We start from the raw sequence: 21,464 nt of genomic DNA, 5'->3' as shown, positions 1-21,464 counted from the left end.
GATGTATTCCAATCCACACTCACATTTTAGTCTATATACCACGTTGGTTGTATTGCAGTTACTAAAGTGGTTCAGTGACCAAGTATTTCCAGATTGAAGAGTCACGGTGGTGGTTTTCTTTGTCAAAGGGCATACTGAACAACTCCCACATGGGAAGTGTCCTTTAGGGATGGTAGTGTTCTCAGCTTCTGGTCTTCCAACACTTCTGGTGTGGACCAGTTTGTCTTTCAGGTTACTTGCTCTTCGGAAGGCAAACCGTGGTGGTGGCATCTTAAAATCCGCTGTTGAAAGTAGAGACCAGTGTTTCCTAATAGACTGGCGGATCTTTGTGGCCATGGGATCATAGGTCATGACTACAGGTAGACAGTCTGACTTTTCTTTGACTTGTGTCTCAAACAAGGCTGCTCTGGGTGTATTCAAGGCTCTTTTTTGGGCTTGCTTGACTACTCAGCCGTGAGAGTACTCCTATACAACCTTACGTCAAAACTCTGATTTTTATTCATATGTGTGGTCATCCCAACCTGGCTTCCCTAACACTCACTGCACAATCAAACCACCAATAAGCCTGTATTCTGAGAATGGACAAAAATTGCCTGGCTTTCAGGAATGAACAGATCGCGGCAATTTTTGCACGCCCATCATTATTTGAAGGGAATCCCCTTTCCGGTAATAATAAAGTCAGAGAAGAATGGGAGAAATTGAGTAATCTAAAAAAGAAACACATAAGAATTGCCCTGCATGGGGCTCTTATGACTGAATATTATCAGTCTGGAGCTTCACCTGCAAGTCTAATAGTGAGAATCGAACCGCGGATCTTCCTTGACGATAAAAAGTTCCGACGTGATTGGAGCTTTATCGCTAATAAATGTACTAGGGACTGGCTAATATTGATAATAAGTACAGCTCAGAGATTAAGTGAAGAGGTACTTAAAGAGATCGTAGAACTTGAGGAGGCCATCAGTCGGGACAGTAGTTTTACTGACGCAAAAGAACATCTACAAAAAATTCAAGACGACCTGGATGAGTATAAACAATACATGATAACTCAGAAAATAAGGGGATTACAGCGTAATTTACAACGCTATACACATGAATGGGCTTTCCCCTACGTCAACGATTCATACTACGAACCCGCACAAGAACAACAACAGCCACAGCAATTCGGAGGAGGGAGAAGAGGCAGAGGAGCCAGATTCCAACCACAAAGGCGAACACCTGCAAACTGGACCTTCGATAATACATCCAGTGAGGACGAGCCTGAGCCAGGACCCAGTACCAGCAGAGTAAGATTTAACCAACCGGAAGCTTCAAACACTGACCTGAGTACCTTGTTGCGTAGTTTTTTAGAACAGGGACAAGCGTCCAACAAGGGACCGGGACAACAAGGGAAAGGAAAAGGACGCGGCAATCGGCTACCACAACAATGGCAAACATTCTCCCCACGACAGACACGGAGCAGGGGAAAGAAGCCACTGTGATGAGCATTGTGGTTAACTTGTCCGACCATCAATTAACAATGGAGGAAGAACGTGTACTTAACAAAGGGCTGGGATTCGTTCCCACCCCGATCCATGATGCTTTCAAATGCCGCACTGAGTTTCATGAGACCATGCGAAAAATTAAATTGAAGAAATTCTTCGCGAAACAACCATCTGAGGAGAATAAAGGCTTCAATACCAATTTAAAAAAACCCTCAACTTTTTGCCCCCCGACCGGGGCAATAGGCCCTGAAGTGGCAGTATTTGAGGCCAAAGTTTTAGAGGAAATTGGGAAAATAGAAAATAACAACAAATCAAGTGGATTCAAAAATATGATGAAAAGTGATTGGGAGGCAATGAAGTCCCTCCAGAGGAATGACAACATCACTATAAAAAGCGCCGATAAAGGCGGAGCCATCGTTATATTAAACACCTGCGATTACGAGGCCGAAGTTCGCCGTCTACTTAATGTGAGAACTAACTACCAACCTCTCACCAAAGACCCCACTCCAGATCTGATGAAAATGATAACTGACCTAGTGGGGACTGCGAAGGAGAAGAAGTGGATAAGTGCGAAGGAAGCTGAGTTCCTCATCAACACCAATCCCAGGACCCCTGCCTTCTACATCCTACCGAAGATACACAAGCCGGCCCGGCCTCCGCCGGGCCGGCCGATTGTATCGGGAATCCAATCCATCTTGGAGCCTTTATCTCAGTTCGCTGATTACTTTCTCCGCGAATCAGTGGTAACCCAGAAATCCTATGTCAAGGACACCATGGATATCTTAAAAGTCCTGGACTAAATAACATTTGATCCTGTCAACGAATATATTGTGACTATAGACATAGAGTCCTTGTACTCGTGTATCCCTCAGGATGCCGCACTAGTGGCCGCATCTAGAGCATTGGCCACACAGGAATGGTTTTACGATGCCCCCCAAAGCTTTGTGTTACAGTGTGTGGAAATTGCTCTCACAAGAAACTTTTTCTGCTATAAAGATGACCTCTTTCTACAAGTGACGGGAACGTCTATGGGGGCTACAATGGCACCTAGCCTTGCCTGTATCTACGTGGGCCAATTTGAGGAGCACATCATCGAATCTGACATCAATCCCTTCAGAGGCCATATACGCCTCTGGAGGCGATACATTGATGATGTGCTCCTCCTTTGGACAGGGGAAGAGGCACTCCTTGTCCAATTTTTAAATTGGCTGAACACTCAAGACATGAGCCTTCGCTTCACCTGGAATTATCACCACACAAATGCGGTCTATCTTGATCTGGACATTGAGGCATCTGGAGGGGGCTTTCGAACAAGTGTGCATCAAAAGCCGACCGATAGAAATTCACTACTGTCATACCGGTCACAATCTTCCTGTAGGACAATTTCTCAGGTACAGGCGAAACTGGTCATCAACTGAACTATATAAGGAACAAGCAGGAGTTCTGAGTTCGAAACTGGAAGCCCGTGACTACCCACGGAGAGTAGTCAAGCAAGCCCAAAAAAGAGCCTTGAATACACCCAGAGCAGCCTTGTTTGAGACACAAGTCAAAGAAAAGTCAGACTGTCTACCTGTAGTCATGACCTATGATCCCATGGCCACAAAGATCCGCCAGTCTATTAGGAAACACTGGTCTCTACTTTCAACAGCGGATTTTAAGATGCCACCACCACGGTTTGCCTTCCGAAGAGCAAGTAACCTGAAAGACAAACTGGTCCACACCAGAAGTGTTGGAAGACCAGAAGCTGAGAACACTACCATCCCTAAAGGACACTTCCCATGTGGGAGTTGTTCAGTATGCCCTTTGACAAAGAAAACCACCACCGTGACTCTTCAATCTGGAAATACTTGGTCACTGAACCACTTTAGTAACTGCAATACAACCAACGTGGTATATAGACTAAAATGTGAGTGTGGATTGGAATACATCGGACTTACCACACGCAAGATCAAACTCCGCATCCAGGAGCATGTCAGTACAATAAGGATTGGAAAACTGACTACGAAGTTAGTGCAACATTGCCACCGCAATAAACACACTTTTACATGGGTAGTGTTGGAGAGAGTGATGGGCGATGTGCAATCTGTGGAAAGACGCTTAATCACCAAGGAAGCTCGTTGGATATATCAAGAGCAAAGTGAACAGAAAGGGCTGAACGAACTACTGGAATGGAACAAGTTGCGTTAAACCACCTGAAGACCTGTCTTCTAGCGCAGTAGTCTGCTGTCCCCCGACTCGTGGTACCCCTCCATCTTAAACTAAAAGTAAATCACCTTTAGGAATTAACATCTAAAATTATAACATCCATATTTAAGATTGAGATATGTACTACACCTTCCCTGATAAGACTGGATATTTCCACTTTAGTAGAAATGTGATTTTCACCACACCTTATCTGACTAGGCTTAACATGCGATATGTCCATATTAGCCAATAACAGTCTACTTCGCCCATAGACCTTATCACTCTTAGAACAGTGTGTCAGTTGGCACTGCAATTACAATTCCTTAATATACTGTAATCTTGTGGAATTTGTTAACATCTAAATTCTTTATTAGTCAAATAAAGTGCACGTTTATTTACACCAGTGTACATTGAAAGTGTAGTTATGCGCTCTTTTAACTAAAATATTGGCGCATATTAAATAATGTTACACCAGTTCGACTTCCAGATTCTATTTAATTCCAGGCATAAGGGTCCGTTTACAAATGGCCGCGTTCTTCCGCCGAAGACCGGCACCCAGTATTAGAATAACCTGGGACCAATCACAGATCCCGAAAATCGGCAGCCGGGTCCCGTGTCATCTGACACTGTGGACCAATCGTAGTGCGCGTAACGCGACCTCAGGAACCAATCAGAGATCCTGAAAACCGGCAGCCAAGTCCCACGTCATCTAACATCGTGGACCAATCCCAGTGCGCTAAAACCCGACCCCAAAGCCGGTAAATAAGCAGAGATGCACTCGGTCGGCGCTCGAGGGTTGAGAGGACGCCGACCGCTACTCTGACACCGGTAACATCTAGCTTAACTATATTTAGGCTGTGTACACTGCGCAAGGTAGGAGAAGGCTCCAACACTAAAATAATTGAATGCACTTTGTTTTTTGCATTCCAGTAACTTTCTCGAACGGGGAGTAAGGACCATGCTCACCTAAGGGAGCTGGATTCCGATTTTATCATAACTTCATGACTGGTATGAGAGGCTAAACTGCATGCAGGGTAATAATGGAATTCATTCATTTATTTACCAATACAGCATGGTGGTTTGATAGACAGCTTGGTATGCAGAACATAGAGAGGGATACCAGGTGACCACACTTTTGTTTGTTTATGTTACAGCACCCAAGACTCAGTGTCTCTTGCAGTGGCTTTTAAAGTGAATTGCCCTGAAGAAATTGCCTGATAGAAACCAAGGCAATGAAACATGTCGGCTGTAAGTAGAGAGTGAATCGATAGGTAGTATTTACTCTCTCCTTTTTTAGTATATGTGTGTTCACTGTTTTGCAACAAAGAAAGGAACGAAAGTAAAGTTTATTGTCCCAGTTGCGCAGTGACTTATATGTTAAATGTTACATGTTGTTAGTTGTGTCACATATAAGTTGTGTCCACTGCACCATCCACTGTCTTTTTATTTTTGGGGTTCGAGACACGCTTTTGTTTTAGCTTGATGGCACCGATGATGAGAACAGGGCCATCCTGGTGAGTACCAACCAGGGGCCCCATTGGTGGTGCCCCCGTGAGGTGCCATCTCGCTTTTCACACATTTTTTGTTTGTGCTGTCCTGTCTGTATAGATCAGAGAGGTTGTTGTTTTAAAGAGGCAGTAGACTGAAACATCTTAGGATTATCTTGAGACTAAAGAGATCCCTTGGATAACGAATTTCGACCATGGATGTTTACAGTCCAGTAAATGAATATTGCCATAAGAACTAGGACTGGTGTTGTTGATTAGCTTTCAGAGTGGAGGGCGTCCTAGTTCTGTTTGTCTTTCCCTCTAAACTCCCATTTTTGTTTTGTCTTCCTTGCACCTGTTTCTGTCTCTTCTCTTAGCTCGTTTACAGCTAGAGTGGAATGTGCCTAATGGTGAGATAGCGTGCTTTTACAGTTGGGAACCAGCAATGTTTCTGTAATTATGTTCCGGGCTTCTGAAAACATGAATGCAATCTTTTTTTAAGTTTACTGTGAGAACTGAGTTGTAACCTTTTGTTCGCCATGTTGTGCAATGACGAAAATGTGTATAAAAGGAGCGATCCACTTTTGTAATTCGAAGCAGACTCTCTGAACCTACACTCTGTTGTACTTCTAGCGATTTCTGTATCCCTGCAGTAAATAAACGCTGATCTTTGACGCCGAAGGAAGTGTCCCGTGTCTCTGTGATTTGTACGCCGGAACAGGTATATCCACAAAGGTTTCAGGTGTTGTCCCCTGGCACCGCTGGGCCTTAAATCAGCCCAGTCCTTCAGTTGGCGCCCAACGTGGGGCGACATCAGCGGTACCGGTCCAAAGCCTGACGATCGTGAGGAACTTCGTGTGAAATCTCCGAGGGAAGGTTCACCCCGCTTCATCGATCCTGTTGTCGAAATAAGTGGTCCGAAGATTTTTCCCGCGAAGATTCCCGCCTCCTGACGGCTGCGACGGACTGGTGCCCTGACTGTCGACCTGTTTTGGCGCCTGGCGTAGTCCTTTGTACGGCAAGACGATAGACGGGCCTTCCTGGTGACGCCATTGTTCTTTCAGTTAAGTATTTGTGGGTCGCTCCCAGTCCTTAGGTTAATTCTTTTTGGTTCCTTTTTGGGACATTTGTTTCGTACTTTGAAACTTGGTTGTTGTTGTTGAAACTTGGTTGATTGCATGGTTCCATTGCATTTGTGGTTCTTAGTTGTTGGTTCTCTCTTTTTGGGTTTTTCTTTGACAATTGCAATTGCCAAAAACCGATGGTCTCGTATTTTTTTTGCGAGGATATCGTAATTCGATAACCCTTGAAGTTTGAAGCTCGGTTAGTGTGCACGATGCCTGGCCGTAGTATTTTGTTTGGTTTCCTTAAATGTTACAGCACGGATACCCGGTTGGAGGACTCATGTCCGATACCTCCAGTTGGAACTCCGATTTATGAGCTCTATAGTCGACATGGAGTGGGCCCCATTGTATATAATGAATGTTGGATCCGTTATACTAGAAAAGATGGGGTCCTTAGTTGGCCACCCCATGGTAGTTATGACACTGAGATTTTAGATAATCTCGAAGCAAAATTGTTTAAAAAGAAAGCTAGGCCAGCAATGTTTGATTCCTTTCGGTTATGGCGCAAAGAGGCCAGACAGAAAGAAATCAAGCAGATTAAGAAGAATAAGAGAGAGGGTATCATTACGATGATGCAAAGTGCAGAACAGTATCAGCGAGACAAAGAAGAGAAGGAAAAGGAAGTTTCTACCAGACAGCATCGCATGGCGGTGAATAAATGTTATCTGGTTTTACCGTCGAGTTTTGAAAAGAAGGAAGAAGCATCGAAAGAGGATCCTTTGTTATCTTATTTACTTAAGTCACCACCTCCTTATGTACAGGGTACTACAGCCCCTGTAGTTCCTCCTGTTCTTCCACCTGTTGTTCCGGCGGCTGCTGGTCAGCCTGTAGTTGGTCCTGTTCCTCCGAATCCTCTTGTTCCTCAAGTGGGCCCTGCTCCTTTACCTCCTCTTCTTCCTACTGCTCCTTTGCCTGTACCTTCTCAGTCTATTGTTACTACCACTCCTGCTATCTTGGCTACTCCTACTGCTCCTACGTTTTCTCCTAATATTGTTGCTCCTGTTCTTCTTTCCTCTACCCCTTCTGCTCGTAATCGTATACCTAATTCTGTTGCTACTCTCTATTCTCCACTTTTCGGATCGTTATTCGAATCCGATGTCTCTGAAATCTCTCAGAGGCGAAGACAAATGCCTGGTGGTAGGGAGAGTGAGACGTTAGTCACTATGGCACGTAGGTGCATTAGACATCCTGCTAAGTACACTTCGCGAATAGTTTTCGATACGTTCTCTCAGTTTAATGAGCCCACACAAAGATTTGTGTTCGAGGAGATGTGCAAATCCTTGAGAGAAGAGTGGGATAATGATGAGCTAGATAACATACCGCCCGATTTGACTGAACTCCAGAGTCAGTTTTTGAACGGTATGATTGTAGGTGGTGATGTACGACGTGCATTAGAGTGTTTGTTAGCCTTTCGATCCACAGTGCCTTCTCGAGTGTCGTTTGACGACGACTCCGATGATTCAAAAGCAAAATCTGGTCAGTATCCCATGCGAGAGGTTCCCCCAGTGTGGATGCCAGGTGATGCTGCTGCTAACCCTGCAATTCCGCCACACTTCCAGGGAGTTTGGATACACCTCCCATGGAAGCGATCAGAAGTCTTGCAGGTGAAACAATCTTTGCCTGACCCCCGGAAGAATCCAGCAGGTTATTACAAGGAGCTATCCCAACTCGTGGATGCTTCTATTATGAACCTTGCTGATATCGACATGTTGTTTGGTAATGTAGTACCGCAACCGATTTGGGCGAAAATTCGTCAAGAGAATTATGCAGCTGAGTTAGGTGGTGATTGGGCTGCACTTGTAGCAGCTGATGGACGGCAAGTTGGTGGGGCTAAGCCTGAACAGTTAATTACGGATCTGCCCCAAAGAATCATTACCCTCATGAAAACACTTATGCCAGCGATGAGGGTGAACGGGGATAAATTGTCTGCTTGCAAACAAAAGAAAGACGAGAGTGTCTCCGATTTCTTTACTAGATTTGAGGAGGCATTTATCGATCATAGTGGTCAGGATATGAGCACTGAGGGAGGTCAGCGATTGTTTGTTGATAAGTTCGTGCTCAATCTGTTGCCTGAGTTATGCAACAAATTGAAAAATTCTGAAAGTGCATGGGCTGTTTCAACCAGAGCTCAAATATTAGCAACGGCTCAATATTATGAAAATAGAGAAAAAGAGGAGAATGATCGTGCAGACAAGAAAACGAAAGAGCTGAAAACCAAGGTTTTATTGCAGCAAGCGTATCCTCCACGCTCGAATCAGAATGACTCGCAACAGCAGCATGTGCAGTATCGACCGCAAGCGCAGTCTTCTAGGATACAGTCGCGCTCTGACTCCTCTGCATCCAGATCTATGCTTGGGTATAATCAGTGTGCATATTGTAGGGGTGAGGGCGATTTAAAGTTTAATTGCCCTGTTTTACGTGACCGAACGGATGGTGTCTCGGTTCGAGGAGGTCGTGGTGGTCATCAGCAGGCCTCTCGAGATAGAGGTCGTGGCACCTCTCAAAATCAAAATGAGCGTTCTGCTCCTTTATCGGACACAAACAATTATTTTGATCAGCGAAATACCTCGTCTGGTGGATCTGCATAGTATCATGTGGATGACTATTATGTTGAGCATGAGATTGGTGCAGACAACAATTACTAGGACAGCCATAGACAAAGAGAGGGAGTCGTATCAGTTCTGGTTGATCAGAGAGGGCCTTACGTCGCAGTTGCCACATCAGGCGTAGTTGAGCCTTTTCTGTTGGACACCGGTGCAGCAAAAAGTTCCATTATGCATTCGAAACTCCCTGGCGCACCTTTGTCTGGCTTAACGAACGTTTCTGTTGGATTCTCTGGCGCCCCGGTTAGCAATCCAGTTTCTAGCCCTTTGTCCCTTACGATTGGGCCACGTGAGCTAGAGGCTCCTTTGATTTTAACTACTGGTTGTGGTGAGAATCTCTTTGGATTTGTTAAAGCGGTTATATGCGACTCTGTACTGCTCTCCTACGGGAGTGGAGCTTACATTAGGTCAGAGAGTGATCTCTCCTATGTATTTGTCAACTGATAAGCTCCCGCCGGAATTGAGTTCCCTTCCTGAGTCTTTATGGGCGACAGGTCCCAATGATGTGGGCCTACTGGACATACCACCTTATGTAGTTCAATTGAAATAAAACGTGAGATTACCACGTATTCCCCAGTATCGTATCTCTCTTGATGGCGAGCGAGCGCTATTGGCGATCATTTATGACTTGATCGAAAAGGATGTTATTGAAGAGACTCGGGGAAATGTGTGTAATAGTCCTGTGTTACCTATTTTGAAACGAACAGACCCATCCAAGCCTCCTGTGTATCGTTTTGTAAATGATCTGAGAGAAGTGAATACAATTGTGATTCCACAGTTTCCAGTGGTGCCTGACATTACAGCTTTGCTGACCCTGATTCCAGCCTCTGCCTTCTGGTTTTCGGTGATCGACCTAAAGAATGCTTTCTTTAGTATTCCGATTGCTGAGGAAAGCAGGGATCTATTCGGCTTCTCATTAGGTGGTCGCAGTTTTCGGTTTAAACGCGCACCTCAGGGCTACTGTGAGAGTCCATCGATCTACAGTCAGGCCCTTAAGAGTCAACTTGATGCATTTGTGTTACCTGTTGGTGCGGCCTTGATTCAGTACGTTGATGATCTGTTAGTGGCTGCCGACTCTGAGCAAATTTGTAAAACTGCTACAGTATTGCTGTTAAAGCATTTATGTGACTTACATCACAAGGTGTCACCTTCTAAGCTACAGTATTGTTGTCAAGATGTAACCTATTTAGGTCACTTATTGTCAAAGGAGGGAAGAAGGTTGACCCCAGAAAGAATTGCAGCGATTGCTCGAATGACTGTGCCAACAACTCAGAGAGATGTACGTGCCTTTCTAGGTATCACGTCATACTGCAGACAATGGATTCCAAACTTTTCATTGTTAGCGAAGCCATTGTTAGCTCTTACGTGCAAGGATGTTCCGACTCCTTTGCCATGGACTGAAGAGTGTCAGAAAAGTTTTTCTGAATTGCGTGATGCGTTGTGTTCGGCTCCTGTGTTAGGTACTCCTGATTACAGCAAACCGTTTACACTATACGTTCACGAGAGAGAAGGTTGTGCGTTGAGTGTTTTGACCCAACTATTTGGCGGCAAACAGCGTCCATGTGCATATTTTTCCTCGACCTTAGACCCAGTAGCTAGAGCATTGCCGAGTTGTCTAAGGGCGATAGCGGCGGCTGCGGTGTCCATTCGACAGTCCGCAGGTCTGGTCATGGATAATATGCTTACAGTGATGGTTCCGCATGCAGTTGACACTCTCTTGAATCGAACAAAGACTCAACACTTGACGAGCGCAAGGTTGTCCGGTTATGAGTTGACACTTTTGGCAAGTCATATACAGATAAAACGTTGTAATGTGTTGAATCCAGCGACATTGTTGCAGATTAATATGGAAACAGGTGATGTAGCACCACATGACTGTTACTTAAGAACTGAAGAAGAAACGAAGGGTCGTATTGACCTGAAAAACACTCCATTGGTAGATCCCGATGGTACTTTGTATGTTGATGGTTCATGCTTCAAGTTGCCGAATGGTGATGTGACGACTGCGTATGCTGTAGTGACATTGAGTACGGTTGTGGAAACTGCGAGATTGAGTCAGAATTCGGCGCAAGCGGCAGAGTTGATTGCGTTAACGAGAGCGTGTGTTTTGTCTAAAGGAAAACGAGTGACTGTGTTTACCGATAGTCAGTATGCATTTGGCGTAGCGCATAGTTTTGGTCGATTGTGGAGAGAAAGAGGATTTATGACGTCGCATGGCACGAAGATCCAACACGGACAGCTCGTGAACGATCTTTTGGATGCACTTACATTGCCTAAGCAAGTGGCAATCATTAAATGCAGCGCCCATCGAAAGGTTACAGATGATGTTGGTCGTGGTAACGCGTTTGCGGATGAGATTGCTAAGGAAACGGCCAAGAATCTGACGAATCGAATGTATGTGACGAGTTTAGTGAGATGGCCAACGGAGACTGGTATGTGTGAGGACACAGTTGAGAGTGTGAAAGCGATTCAGAATGAGGCCACCGAAACTGAAAAGACTAAGTGGAAAGAAAGCACGGGGAAGTTAGACGTGAATGGATGTTGGGTTAATTTGTCAGAATATCAGAGATGGATGTTACCGGATGTGTATGTGCTTGCCGTTGTTACTATGGCCCACGGCATGTCACATATTAGCGCGAAAGGTATATGTAAATTGTTGTCTCCTGTATGGAAGAATGATGGCATTGCTAAGTGTGCTGAGAGAGTGGTCAAGACCTGTATGGTATGTTTGATGTATAATCCTGGCAAGGGCACCCCCACTCCACCTGGTAATTTTGCTCCTCCTACATGTCCCTTTGAAGTTATCCAGTTGGACTTCATCCATATGGAGAGATGCAACAATTTGAAATATGTATTGGTTGTGGTTTGTGCCTTCTCCAGATGGATCGAGGCCTACCCTCTTAAGGATAATACTGCCCTGTCCACGGCAAAAGTTCTACTCAAGGAATATTTCCCCAGATATGGCATGCCACGGATCGTATGGTCGGATAATGGAAGTGAGTTTGTGGGAAGTGTGATGAAGAGTGTGTGTAAGGGTTTAGGTGTCCGCCAAAAATGTCATAGTGCTAACCATCCTCAATCGGCAGGTTTGGTCGAAGGGTACAATGGTACTCTGAAACTGAAACTTGCCAAAATCCAAGCAACAACTGGTTTATCATGGCCTGATGCATTGCCTCTAGCTCTCTTATCGACCAGGGTGACTGTGCACTCTCGAGTAGGGCTTAACCCATATGAGATTGTGTTTGGCCGTCCTGCGAACGTTTGGGGAGTTCCAAGGCCTAAGGAGTTTGATAGAATTGAATATCCAATGTTGATTGACTATCTTTACGATCTGACTGCTAAATTGAGTTTGATTCATCAACAGGTTTTTGAAGCTCTACCGGCACAAACAGAAGGACCTGGACATCGGCTCCAACCTGGCGACTGGGTGTTAACCCGCAATTTTGGGAGAAAACGAAATCTTGAGCCAAGGTTCGTGGGAACCTGCCAAGTCTCGTTGGCAACGAGGACTGCAGTTCGGCTGGACGGCAGGAAGCACTGGGTGCATGCCACCCACACGAAGAAAGTCCCGCTTCCATTGCCAGCAGATAATTGGATAAAGAAAGGATTTGCCCCGACTGAGACCGATGCCATTCCACACTATGTGCCATTCAGCGATGCTCAACCTGTAGAGAACGATTCAGTTCAGTCAGATACACCTGTTGAGTCATCTGGAACTGTACCTTCGTCTTCAGCATTGGAGAATTCAAGTTCTGAACCATCACCTAAACAATCGAACACTGTTTTGTCATCTGAACCGTTGTTTGAAGAGCAAACTCGACCTGGAAAATGTCGATATTTTCTTCGATCGCGTGACAAGGACAAATAAAATTTCCTTTTGTTTTTGAATATACATTACCCCCTCACTGTTGCTACGAACATTGTGGACATTTGCATTTTTCACTGATTTTGAGTTTTTCAATTTTGCTTTACATATCACGTGTGTTCCTTTTCTGTGCAGCTAGGAGACTTGTATTAAACTGAATGTTTATTTGATTAAAACCTACCATCTGGGTTGGCCGTAGGGCCGTGCGGGTACCTGATTTTGTTTAGCAGGTTTCTGACACTAGGTCGGTTACTTTTGTCGGTTTCTGGGAACTCCTGGGAATTGATAATCGCTACTCAGAACCAGGTGCGTCAAGAACGTTATGGACGGTCTTTAGAGGATGGAGTTCTCTAAGCTGTCGGAAATAGAGAGGATGTCGGCGCAAACATCCAAATTGCAAAAGATTTTACGAACAAAATGTTTTCTGTTTCAAGTTTTCATATTATTCTTAACTGTTTCTATGTTATTGGTGGGTGGAGTATATTTTGGGATTCAGTCGCTGTTGCCTTCCACTTCACCTACTTCTCCTTCTCATGATCTGAATTCTGTTCTCGTTTCCACTATTTCTCCACATTCCTTTCATCTACTGCCCCAACATGAACAGGTCAGACGTGCGGAATTTATGAACAACTCCTTTGTCCAACTTCTGCATCAACATCAGTTGGTGATGAACACTACCAACTGTTGGGTGTGTGGGCTAATGCCACATACCATGGATAAGGGTATTCCGTATTTAGTTCTTCCCTACAGCTCCCAGGGATAAGCTCGAGCATTCCAAACCATGTTCCGTAGTGCACTAGATTCCTACCCCCGTCGAGAGCCACGCTCCACAGACCTTGGTCCTGGCCCGTACCACAAGTCTTTGGCGATAGCGATTGCCGATCTGGATAGAGATATTTTTGATTCATCGCTTATTCCAGAGGAAGAGGTGCGAGCATACAAAGATCTGAGTGAGGCCGAGTGTAGTATGTCAGTGGGTGATAGACAGCTTAAGGGCTCGTCTCCGATCTGGATCGTACCCCACCTCGGTCATTTTTGTCTGCAAGGTCTTGGTCGAAATCCGAGAGCTCAGCTTGGGAAGAGTGCTTGTACTGAGACATACGTTTTACCAATGCTCTCTTCCCCTGTATTCCTGACTGCCAAGGGTACTTATTTTGTGTGTTATGATCGCGCTTATACGTGGTTGCCTCGTGACTTCTCGGGGCACATGTTATATCGCGAATCTTTTGCCACCAACTTTTACAGTTGCCTTAGACTATCACAAGACCAGAGTTGTGAGAGGCGTTATTAGCAAAGAGGACACTGCCGGTCAAGAAGCAGGAGACTTCTTTAAGGGTTTCCTACCGTTTAGGGGACCTATGGTCAATAGTAGGAACCTGAGACAATTGACTCGTGTGGTAGAATCGACTGCTAACATAACTGCAAGTGCTCTTGGTAAGCTGACAGCAGAGCTTCAAGCGGATAGACTTATGACGTTGTAGAACCGTATGGTTCTAGACGTTGTACTCGCAGATAGAGGTGTGGTGTGCAAGGTGATCCATTCGAGCTGCTGTATTTTCATACCTGATAACGCTCCAACTGTTTATCAAGCCATCTCGAAGTTGCATAAAATCTCCGAGTCCATACACGTGGACGAAGGTGATTGGACGCTTCTAGGATGGTTTTGGGGTCTGATGTCGACTTGGGGTTGGAAGATTCTGATGATTGTAGGGGTTGTTGTGACGTTTCTGTTTACGTGTTGTCTTTGTGTGCAGTGTGGTCCAACCTTATGTGGCCTTTGTGCTACAACGTGTATAAGAAGGCCATCTGTTACCAGAGAGACATTGATGGATAGAATAATGTTCCAGCAACATCTGAACGATCTGATGAATATCGATATTGATTCTGATATCGACTAGTGCTTGCCTACATGAGGGCAAAAGGAGCGTCTGAGGTTCCGTGAGAATCGTAACAACGTTTTGGGCATGTTCGGATATGGACGAGTTTGGTATCTACGAACCGCAAATGATGAGTCTAGTAGGTGTACGTGTTTTCGCTACACTACCTGGAAGGGTTCGTCCTATTTGTGGGTTTCTCCATCTGAACCTTCGGGTTCCATTTTAGATACGGCATCCATTTTGTTTCTTGCCCTCACGTAGCCGGCGGATGGACAATGTCCGCTCAATGACCCTGGGATTCCCAAGCTCTTGCGGAAGATGCATATTCCTTTGAGTGTGCCTTTATGACTAGGGGGATGACACGGCAAAGGCAGATGGCTCCGCTCGAGGCTCATCTTGCCGTGCCGGTCTATTGTTTCAGCCTTGCATGCGTTAGGCTCGAATCCTTTGATCCTGCGATCACGCTTCCGATATTGCCCCTACACTCTTTTCAATCTGTTGTTTGTCTTTGTCTTCCTTGCACCTGTTTCTGTCTCTTCTCTTAGCTCGTTTACAGCTAGAGTGGAATGTGCCTAATGGTGAGATAGCGTGCTTTTACAGTTGGGAACCAGCAATGTTTCTGTAATTATGTTCCGGGCTTCTGAAAACATGAATGCAATCTTTTTTGAAGTTTACTGTGGGAACTGAGTTGTAACCTTTTGTTCGCCATGTTGTGCAATGACGAAAATGTGTATAAAAGGAGCGATCCACTTTTGTAATTCGAAGCAGACTCTCTGAACCTACACTCTGTTGTACTTCTAGCGATTTCTGTATCCCTGCAGTAAATAAATGCTGATCTTTGACGCCGAAGGAAGTGTCCCGTGTCTCTGTGATTTGTACGCCGGAACAGGTATATCCACAAAGTTTTCAGGTGTTGTCCCTTGGCACCGCTGGGCCTTAAATCAGCCCACTCCTTCACTGTTTAGAAAAGCAAGAGGATTGTATCCCAATTGGCTAACTAAGTGAAAACTGGGCCACACTTTAGGAAAGTTGTAAGACAAATTTGCCAGGTTGCCAAATTGGCATACTAATAATATACCTTACAATACACAGTATAGAAACATTGAATTAAACATTCAAATTCAAATTCAAAGGAATGTTCTATCAATCAAAAAAAAATCAAGATAAGTGCTACCTTCTTTCTATGTGTGCTGCAGCACAATGCAGCACACATAGAAAAAGGAAAAATGGGGAGAAATAAAGGTATTGCTCTCACACTACGGGGAGGCGCATCTGCTGTAACTGACTCCATTGTTAGTGACTGACGCCGAACACTTCCATTCAAACTGGTGTGCAGAGCGCACACATTACCGCCTTTGATGGGTGATTGATGAGACCATATGACACCAGCCTGCTACACAATCACGCTAGTGCAGACCATACAGTTACCCCTGTCTGAGCCCCAACCTTTTACCAACCTGTGCCCTATACCTTAGTGTGAGGAATCAGAACTGACCTGGCGCATGAGGGTGGAGGGTGCTATTCCCCTCATTATACTTATTCTGCGGAGTGCTGGCTGCCGGGTTTACTGAGATTGCTCTTTGTGTGCCATCCTAGCTGCACTGCTCTTTGAGTTGGCTCCAGAGACTGATCTGTTGGTCCTTCGCAGTTGAGCTCCCTTGCAACCTGCTATACCATAACGGACATTCTGCCTCTGCAACATTGCATCGTGCTGTCAGCCATCTGTTTCTCTCTGTTTGTGTCTAGCTTGGCTTTCCCTTCCTTTAACACCACTTCGCCGGCATCTCTACTGTAGAGGAACACAACTGCCTTCCTCCCTGCACCAGGTCACTTTATTCGACGTGCAGTCAGAATGGGGAAGCCTGAGGGCCGTCAGACCAAACTCCACTTCGATGCCAAGAAAACTGCCACGCGATCTTGTGCTGAAGATGCAGACCTATCGGCTAGCACGTCCTCCTCTGCCCCACCGCCAGCTCCGGAGGACGAGATCAAATCCCTACTATTGGACATGCGATGCAGCCTGACTGACCTCTCCACAAAAATGGACTCAATGAGCACGTGCATGGACTACATAGTCCAAAAGTAGGAGAAGCATGATGAACGGATCAAAGAGGCAGAGAAGCGTATTTCGGATGTGGAAGACACCACCTCACAGATGACCTGCCAAATGACCCAGATGGATAAGCTCTTAAAGGTGATTGCGGCCAAGAATGAAGACTTGGAAGTTAGAAGCTGGCACAATAACATCCGCATTACCTGAATTCCTGGGAGCACGAATATTGGCAGGATGGAGGACTTCCTCAAATGACTCCTACGCACCACCTTCGGAGCAGAGGCCTTCTCCTCACAGCTCATAGTGGAGCGGGCGCATCAGTCCCTCGGCCCATGCCGGTCTCTAGGAGCTACCCCCAAGGCCGATATTTGCACACCTCCTAAATTATAGAGATCAAGACCCTGCGCTGAAGCTGGCCAGGGATCACCAGAACTTACATTTTGAGGTCTCCAGCTTCTCAATTTACCCCGATTTCACGATGGCAGTGTAGGAGGCTCGCTGCAAATTTCTCCAGGCTAAGCAAAAACTCAACAAACTCCAGATTGAATGTGCTCTGCTATACCCAGCTCATTTGAGAGTCACCTACCGGGATAAACACCACTTCTTCACAAATGAACAACAGGTGAATGACTTTCTTCGTACCGTCAAACAGAACACTCAGACGAGACAGTCTCCGGATCGCCTCTCCCAAACGCCATCATTGAGTGCGGACTGAACTTCATCTTTTTGTCCCACTGGCGATAACCTAACTCCATTTTCCTTTCCCATGAAGAGCCTTGTAACCTAGTTGCAGCTTGGTCTCCTACTTTTGAGGCACACCCGACCTGTCGGTGTCCCGGCCTTATTGCTGAATGAATTTGCGGAAGTATATGCCTTATGAGTGGGGGCAGAAAGAACAGATATATAAATTTGAGAACTATCTACATTCTAAATTCATTATTACATGTCTAGATAGCCAGCTATTAATTTTTACCTTGTTTTGTAGGACCTCGCTTCTTGGTTTACGTTTGAGCCACCGTATTATTAGAAGGCATATACTTCCGGAAATACCAGGGAAGTGGCTCATTGGAGTACATCAAGGACTATGAAATTAACAAGACATAGCCTACGAGATTGAATGAGGTATGAATACCAGTATCCATCAATAATAAGAATTTTCAAAATAGGGTAAAACTGTTTAAACCCTGTATACTGAGAATGTATCACTACCCATAGAATATTAAGAGGAGATCGTGGGTATGATTAAAATTAACATAATGTCTGTGGGCGAAGACACAAAAAATTGGAATTGCAGATAACAAAATAGGGTCCGCAATTAATATGTGTAAGCTAAAAGAATTGTTTTTCACTTCTAGATTGTAATAAAGAAATTGTAAAGTCCTGATGAAGGTGGAAACGAATGCACACCGAAACGCTGAGTCAACGTTTTTTTTAAAATTGCTGAAAGGATTTTTTGTATTAACTGTACCCAAGTACTTTTAATTGTGTATTAGATTGTAACCATTAGGGAGGCCCCAGGTTAAAGATTGATTTTTATGAACAGAAAGTTTTTATATAAAGCTCTTGAAGTGATTGTCCTCTATATAGTGACCATAAGTTTTTGATGTTCAATTTAGTCTGCCTTTTTCTGCCCAAATGCTAGTTAACCTGGCTTAATACAAAACAGATGATCCTTGCTTTCCAAAGCAATCATAGACTGTAGAATAAGAAACGACAGGGACAATGTATTTTTTGAAGTATTTTACATACTCCCTCCTTGTAAACAAACTTATAGGGGCAGCTTCCTCTGTTTTTTTTGTCCAACAGTGATTAGAGTTCCCAATGTATCCTTACATTGGTTTCACCTTCAAGGAAAAACAAAGCACTGTATTGTCATCCTCTTGCCAGCAAAAGCAGCAACACGTTAAAAATAATGCTTTTAATAATGTGCTGCCCATAGTCTACAAAACAGAACTTTTTAGACAGGGGAGAGTTTTGAGTGATCTCATAAATGTAAGAAAATAATGCAAATGCATCACTCGTGTGGTAAAAAGGAAAGATCCACCGACTGACCTGGCATGTCCCATTTTGTCCATTCTCGTCCAAGGCACATAGTATTGTTTGTTGAACGGGATCAGATGAATTGGCAAGGCCATAAAGGCAGTTACAGCGCTTCCGTCCAATCAGCTCCAATTCAACTTCGCGCAATGGCACAGGATAATCATTGTAAACTAAAAAGGTAAAAAAAATAATTATCTAGATACGATCAGCAAAGAATGAACAAGGATATTGGCCAAGAAAAGACGAAAAAACAAATCCACACTCTGTACATCTTTCCAAGTCTTTTGAGTGAATAGCTCACAGTGTAGGTTTGGGAAACAAATAACTGACATGCACAAGTGATGCTTTTGGTAAGATTTTCTGCCAAAACCGCTTCGTTAGGATCCTTATGCAGCCTAGAAAAAAGTGCAACCGGTACCCCACCTGTGAAATATACAACGATAAAATTAATTTGTTGTTGTTTTACGTTAAATAGGAACATGTTTTATTTATAAAAATAAAATGCTTCTATTTGGGAGCAGGCCTCTATAACAGCTTTGAGAAAAGTAATTGATTGAGCGCAATTTTGTATTTATTTGTAGGGGTGTGTTATAATCATGGTTAGTCCGCATCCACACATAATCCGTTGTCGCTTTGAGATTGTGCTACTATGACGCGAAATTTCATAACATGTAAGCAAAATGTTAGAGGTTTTCTTCATGTATTCCAAGAAATAAAGTAGTAAACATACGAATTTAGGTAATTATATTGTGTAAAGTATATTCTTTATTAATGGGCGCATTCTTTGTGAAGGTTTCTGTTTGTGTATGTATTCACATTCTATAGATGCATGTATTTTAAACGAGTGCATTGTACTTACGTTAGCTTAGTTTGAATAACTTCTTTGTTTTAGGAGTCAGACAAGACTTAGGGAGGAGAGGATGCCTTTCTGATAAAGATGGCCTTCATATCTGGAAGGGCCTGGGAGCCTTTGCATATGGAAACGTCTGAGAACCAAGGTCATCGAGCAAGAGATGAATATCTATTACCTCATGGAAGGTTACCTAATAAGAGGGGTCTCATTGGATGAAATGGTCTTGTGATGTGTCGAGGGGTGTGATTTTCACCTTTTGCATTTGGGTTAGGAGCAGAGTCCGGACACACTTCTTCCCCATCTGAAGAGAGGAGAGCATCTTAGAACGAGCTCTGTAGCTTTATGCTACTTGACCCAATGGACGTAAGTGTGCTTCTTAGAAAGTCTTCAAGCGCTGACACCTTTTAGACAACTTGCTGGGGGAAAAGCTAAGTAGGGATGCCACGTTTGAAGTAGTGTAGTAGCAGATTAAATGCTTTTTACTTATGAACCCCAAATGACGAAATCTCTTGATGTTGTCACTATAATAATGTGTGCATTGATGCTGGAATTGTTGATGTTGTGCCTGTTGCATTGTCTAAATTTAGTGTGAAGATTTGGGGGCATATTAGCAACAAATAGCGATAATTATCGCTAAATGCGCTCAGCGCATTTTTTTTTATCGCTGCCTATCGCCGGATATTATCACAGAGAAAACATGCTATTAGCAAAGTTTATCTCCAATACGATAAAATATCCGGCGATAGCGGCTCAATGAGTAAATATCACTGGAAATCCAGCGTTATTCTCACATTAATCTGATAATCCATCCCCCGACTATACAGGTAAGTCAACTTTTTAGCAGGCGTTAGATTCTAGCGATAATCGCGCTTAGTGCAATTTTTCTAATGGCTTCGCTGTAATAAATATACTAAAGTGATTTAGGAGTGAGTGTTCTTTCAGCGTCATGGATATTGTGAATGTATAGTTGATAATTAAAACATTTCTCCCCTCCACACTTACAAGCAGGTAACAAAAGAGCCATCTACAAGGGGTTCCGGAGTAATTCTAGAACGTGGAACCCGGCGTCATAATCATCATTCACGCTTCCCCTGATGCCACTGCTGTCACCATCCATTCATGCAACTGTTCTGCCTACTCTAATTTATTATTTTATTTGTATTTCATTGAATTGATCATATTTAAACAGCATGAGCCTTCTATTAGACTTTGTGGTGCTTGAAACAATGTTCAGCAAATTACACTCTACAAGAAAAACAGGGTAGGATTTACAGTCTATTTTTATTTATTTATAAAGTTTTAATATAGCGCGAACAAGATCCCGAAGGATATCAGAGCGCTTTACAAAGAGGATGGAAGGAGCGTAATACATACAATATCAACATTAAATAGGAATGAAAGCAATAATAATCACATAATTACAAGACGCATGGGTATAGAAAATAAACAGTATGTAAGCTTTTTAAGGAAGAGCAGGTAGGGCTCAGCTTCCAGTATGGACAGAGGCAGAGAGATATATAAGCCCACTGTACATACCCAAATGATGACCTAATGTTCCGTGGAGAAAACACTGTTCAGTTGAGAGCAAATTCCTGGAGAGGCATGGGGGCATAGTGGCTTGGAACACATTTCTGGGCCTCTCTCAACTGTGGCGTTATAAATCATTCAAGAAGTTTTATATGTTAATGTTAATGTTAACTAAGCTTATATAGCGCACAGCTGCCTCAGCGAAGAGGCGTCCAGGTGCTGACAGCAAACAAACATGGAGGCTAAGAAACTGGACAAGTCAGCGCAAAAAAGTGAACATAGGGAAGAGAGGAGGGCTAAGCAGAGGGGAAAGGGAATGTTTTAATGGCTTTTCTGAAGTCCAGCAAACTATCCAAACTACGAATCTGGA

The 21,464-nt window shown here is 44.0% G+C and overlaps 1 protein-coding gene across 2 annotated transcripts in view; it reads right to left on the bottom strand.

The window, feature by feature from the left end:
- LOC147703583 (uncharacterized) overlaps window positions 1–21,464 on the bottom strand; it is a 1,699,045-nt gene that overhangs the window by 557,607 nt on the left and 1,119,974 nt on the right. For both annotated transcript variants that reach the window (XM_086931923.1, XM_086931924.1), the window contains exon 16: window positions 18,727–18,884. In XM_086931923.1, the coding sequence (XP_086788049.1) occupies window positions 18,727–18,884 (158 nt within the window). The remainder of the gene's footprint in view (window positions 1–18,726; window positions 18,885–21,464) is intronic.

Source organism: Lissotriton vulgaris, chromosome 7 (genome assembly GCF_964263255.1).
Source record: "Lissotriton vulgaris chromosome 7, aLisVul1.2, whole genome shotgun sequence".
In the NCBI taxonomy this organism is placed as follows: domain Eukaryota; kingdom Metazoa; phylum Chordata; class Amphibia; order Caudata; family Salamandridae; genus Lissotriton; species Lissotriton vulgaris.
Note: the sequence above shows the minus strand (reverse complement) of the source record. Positions and strands in the feature narration are given on the sequence as shown.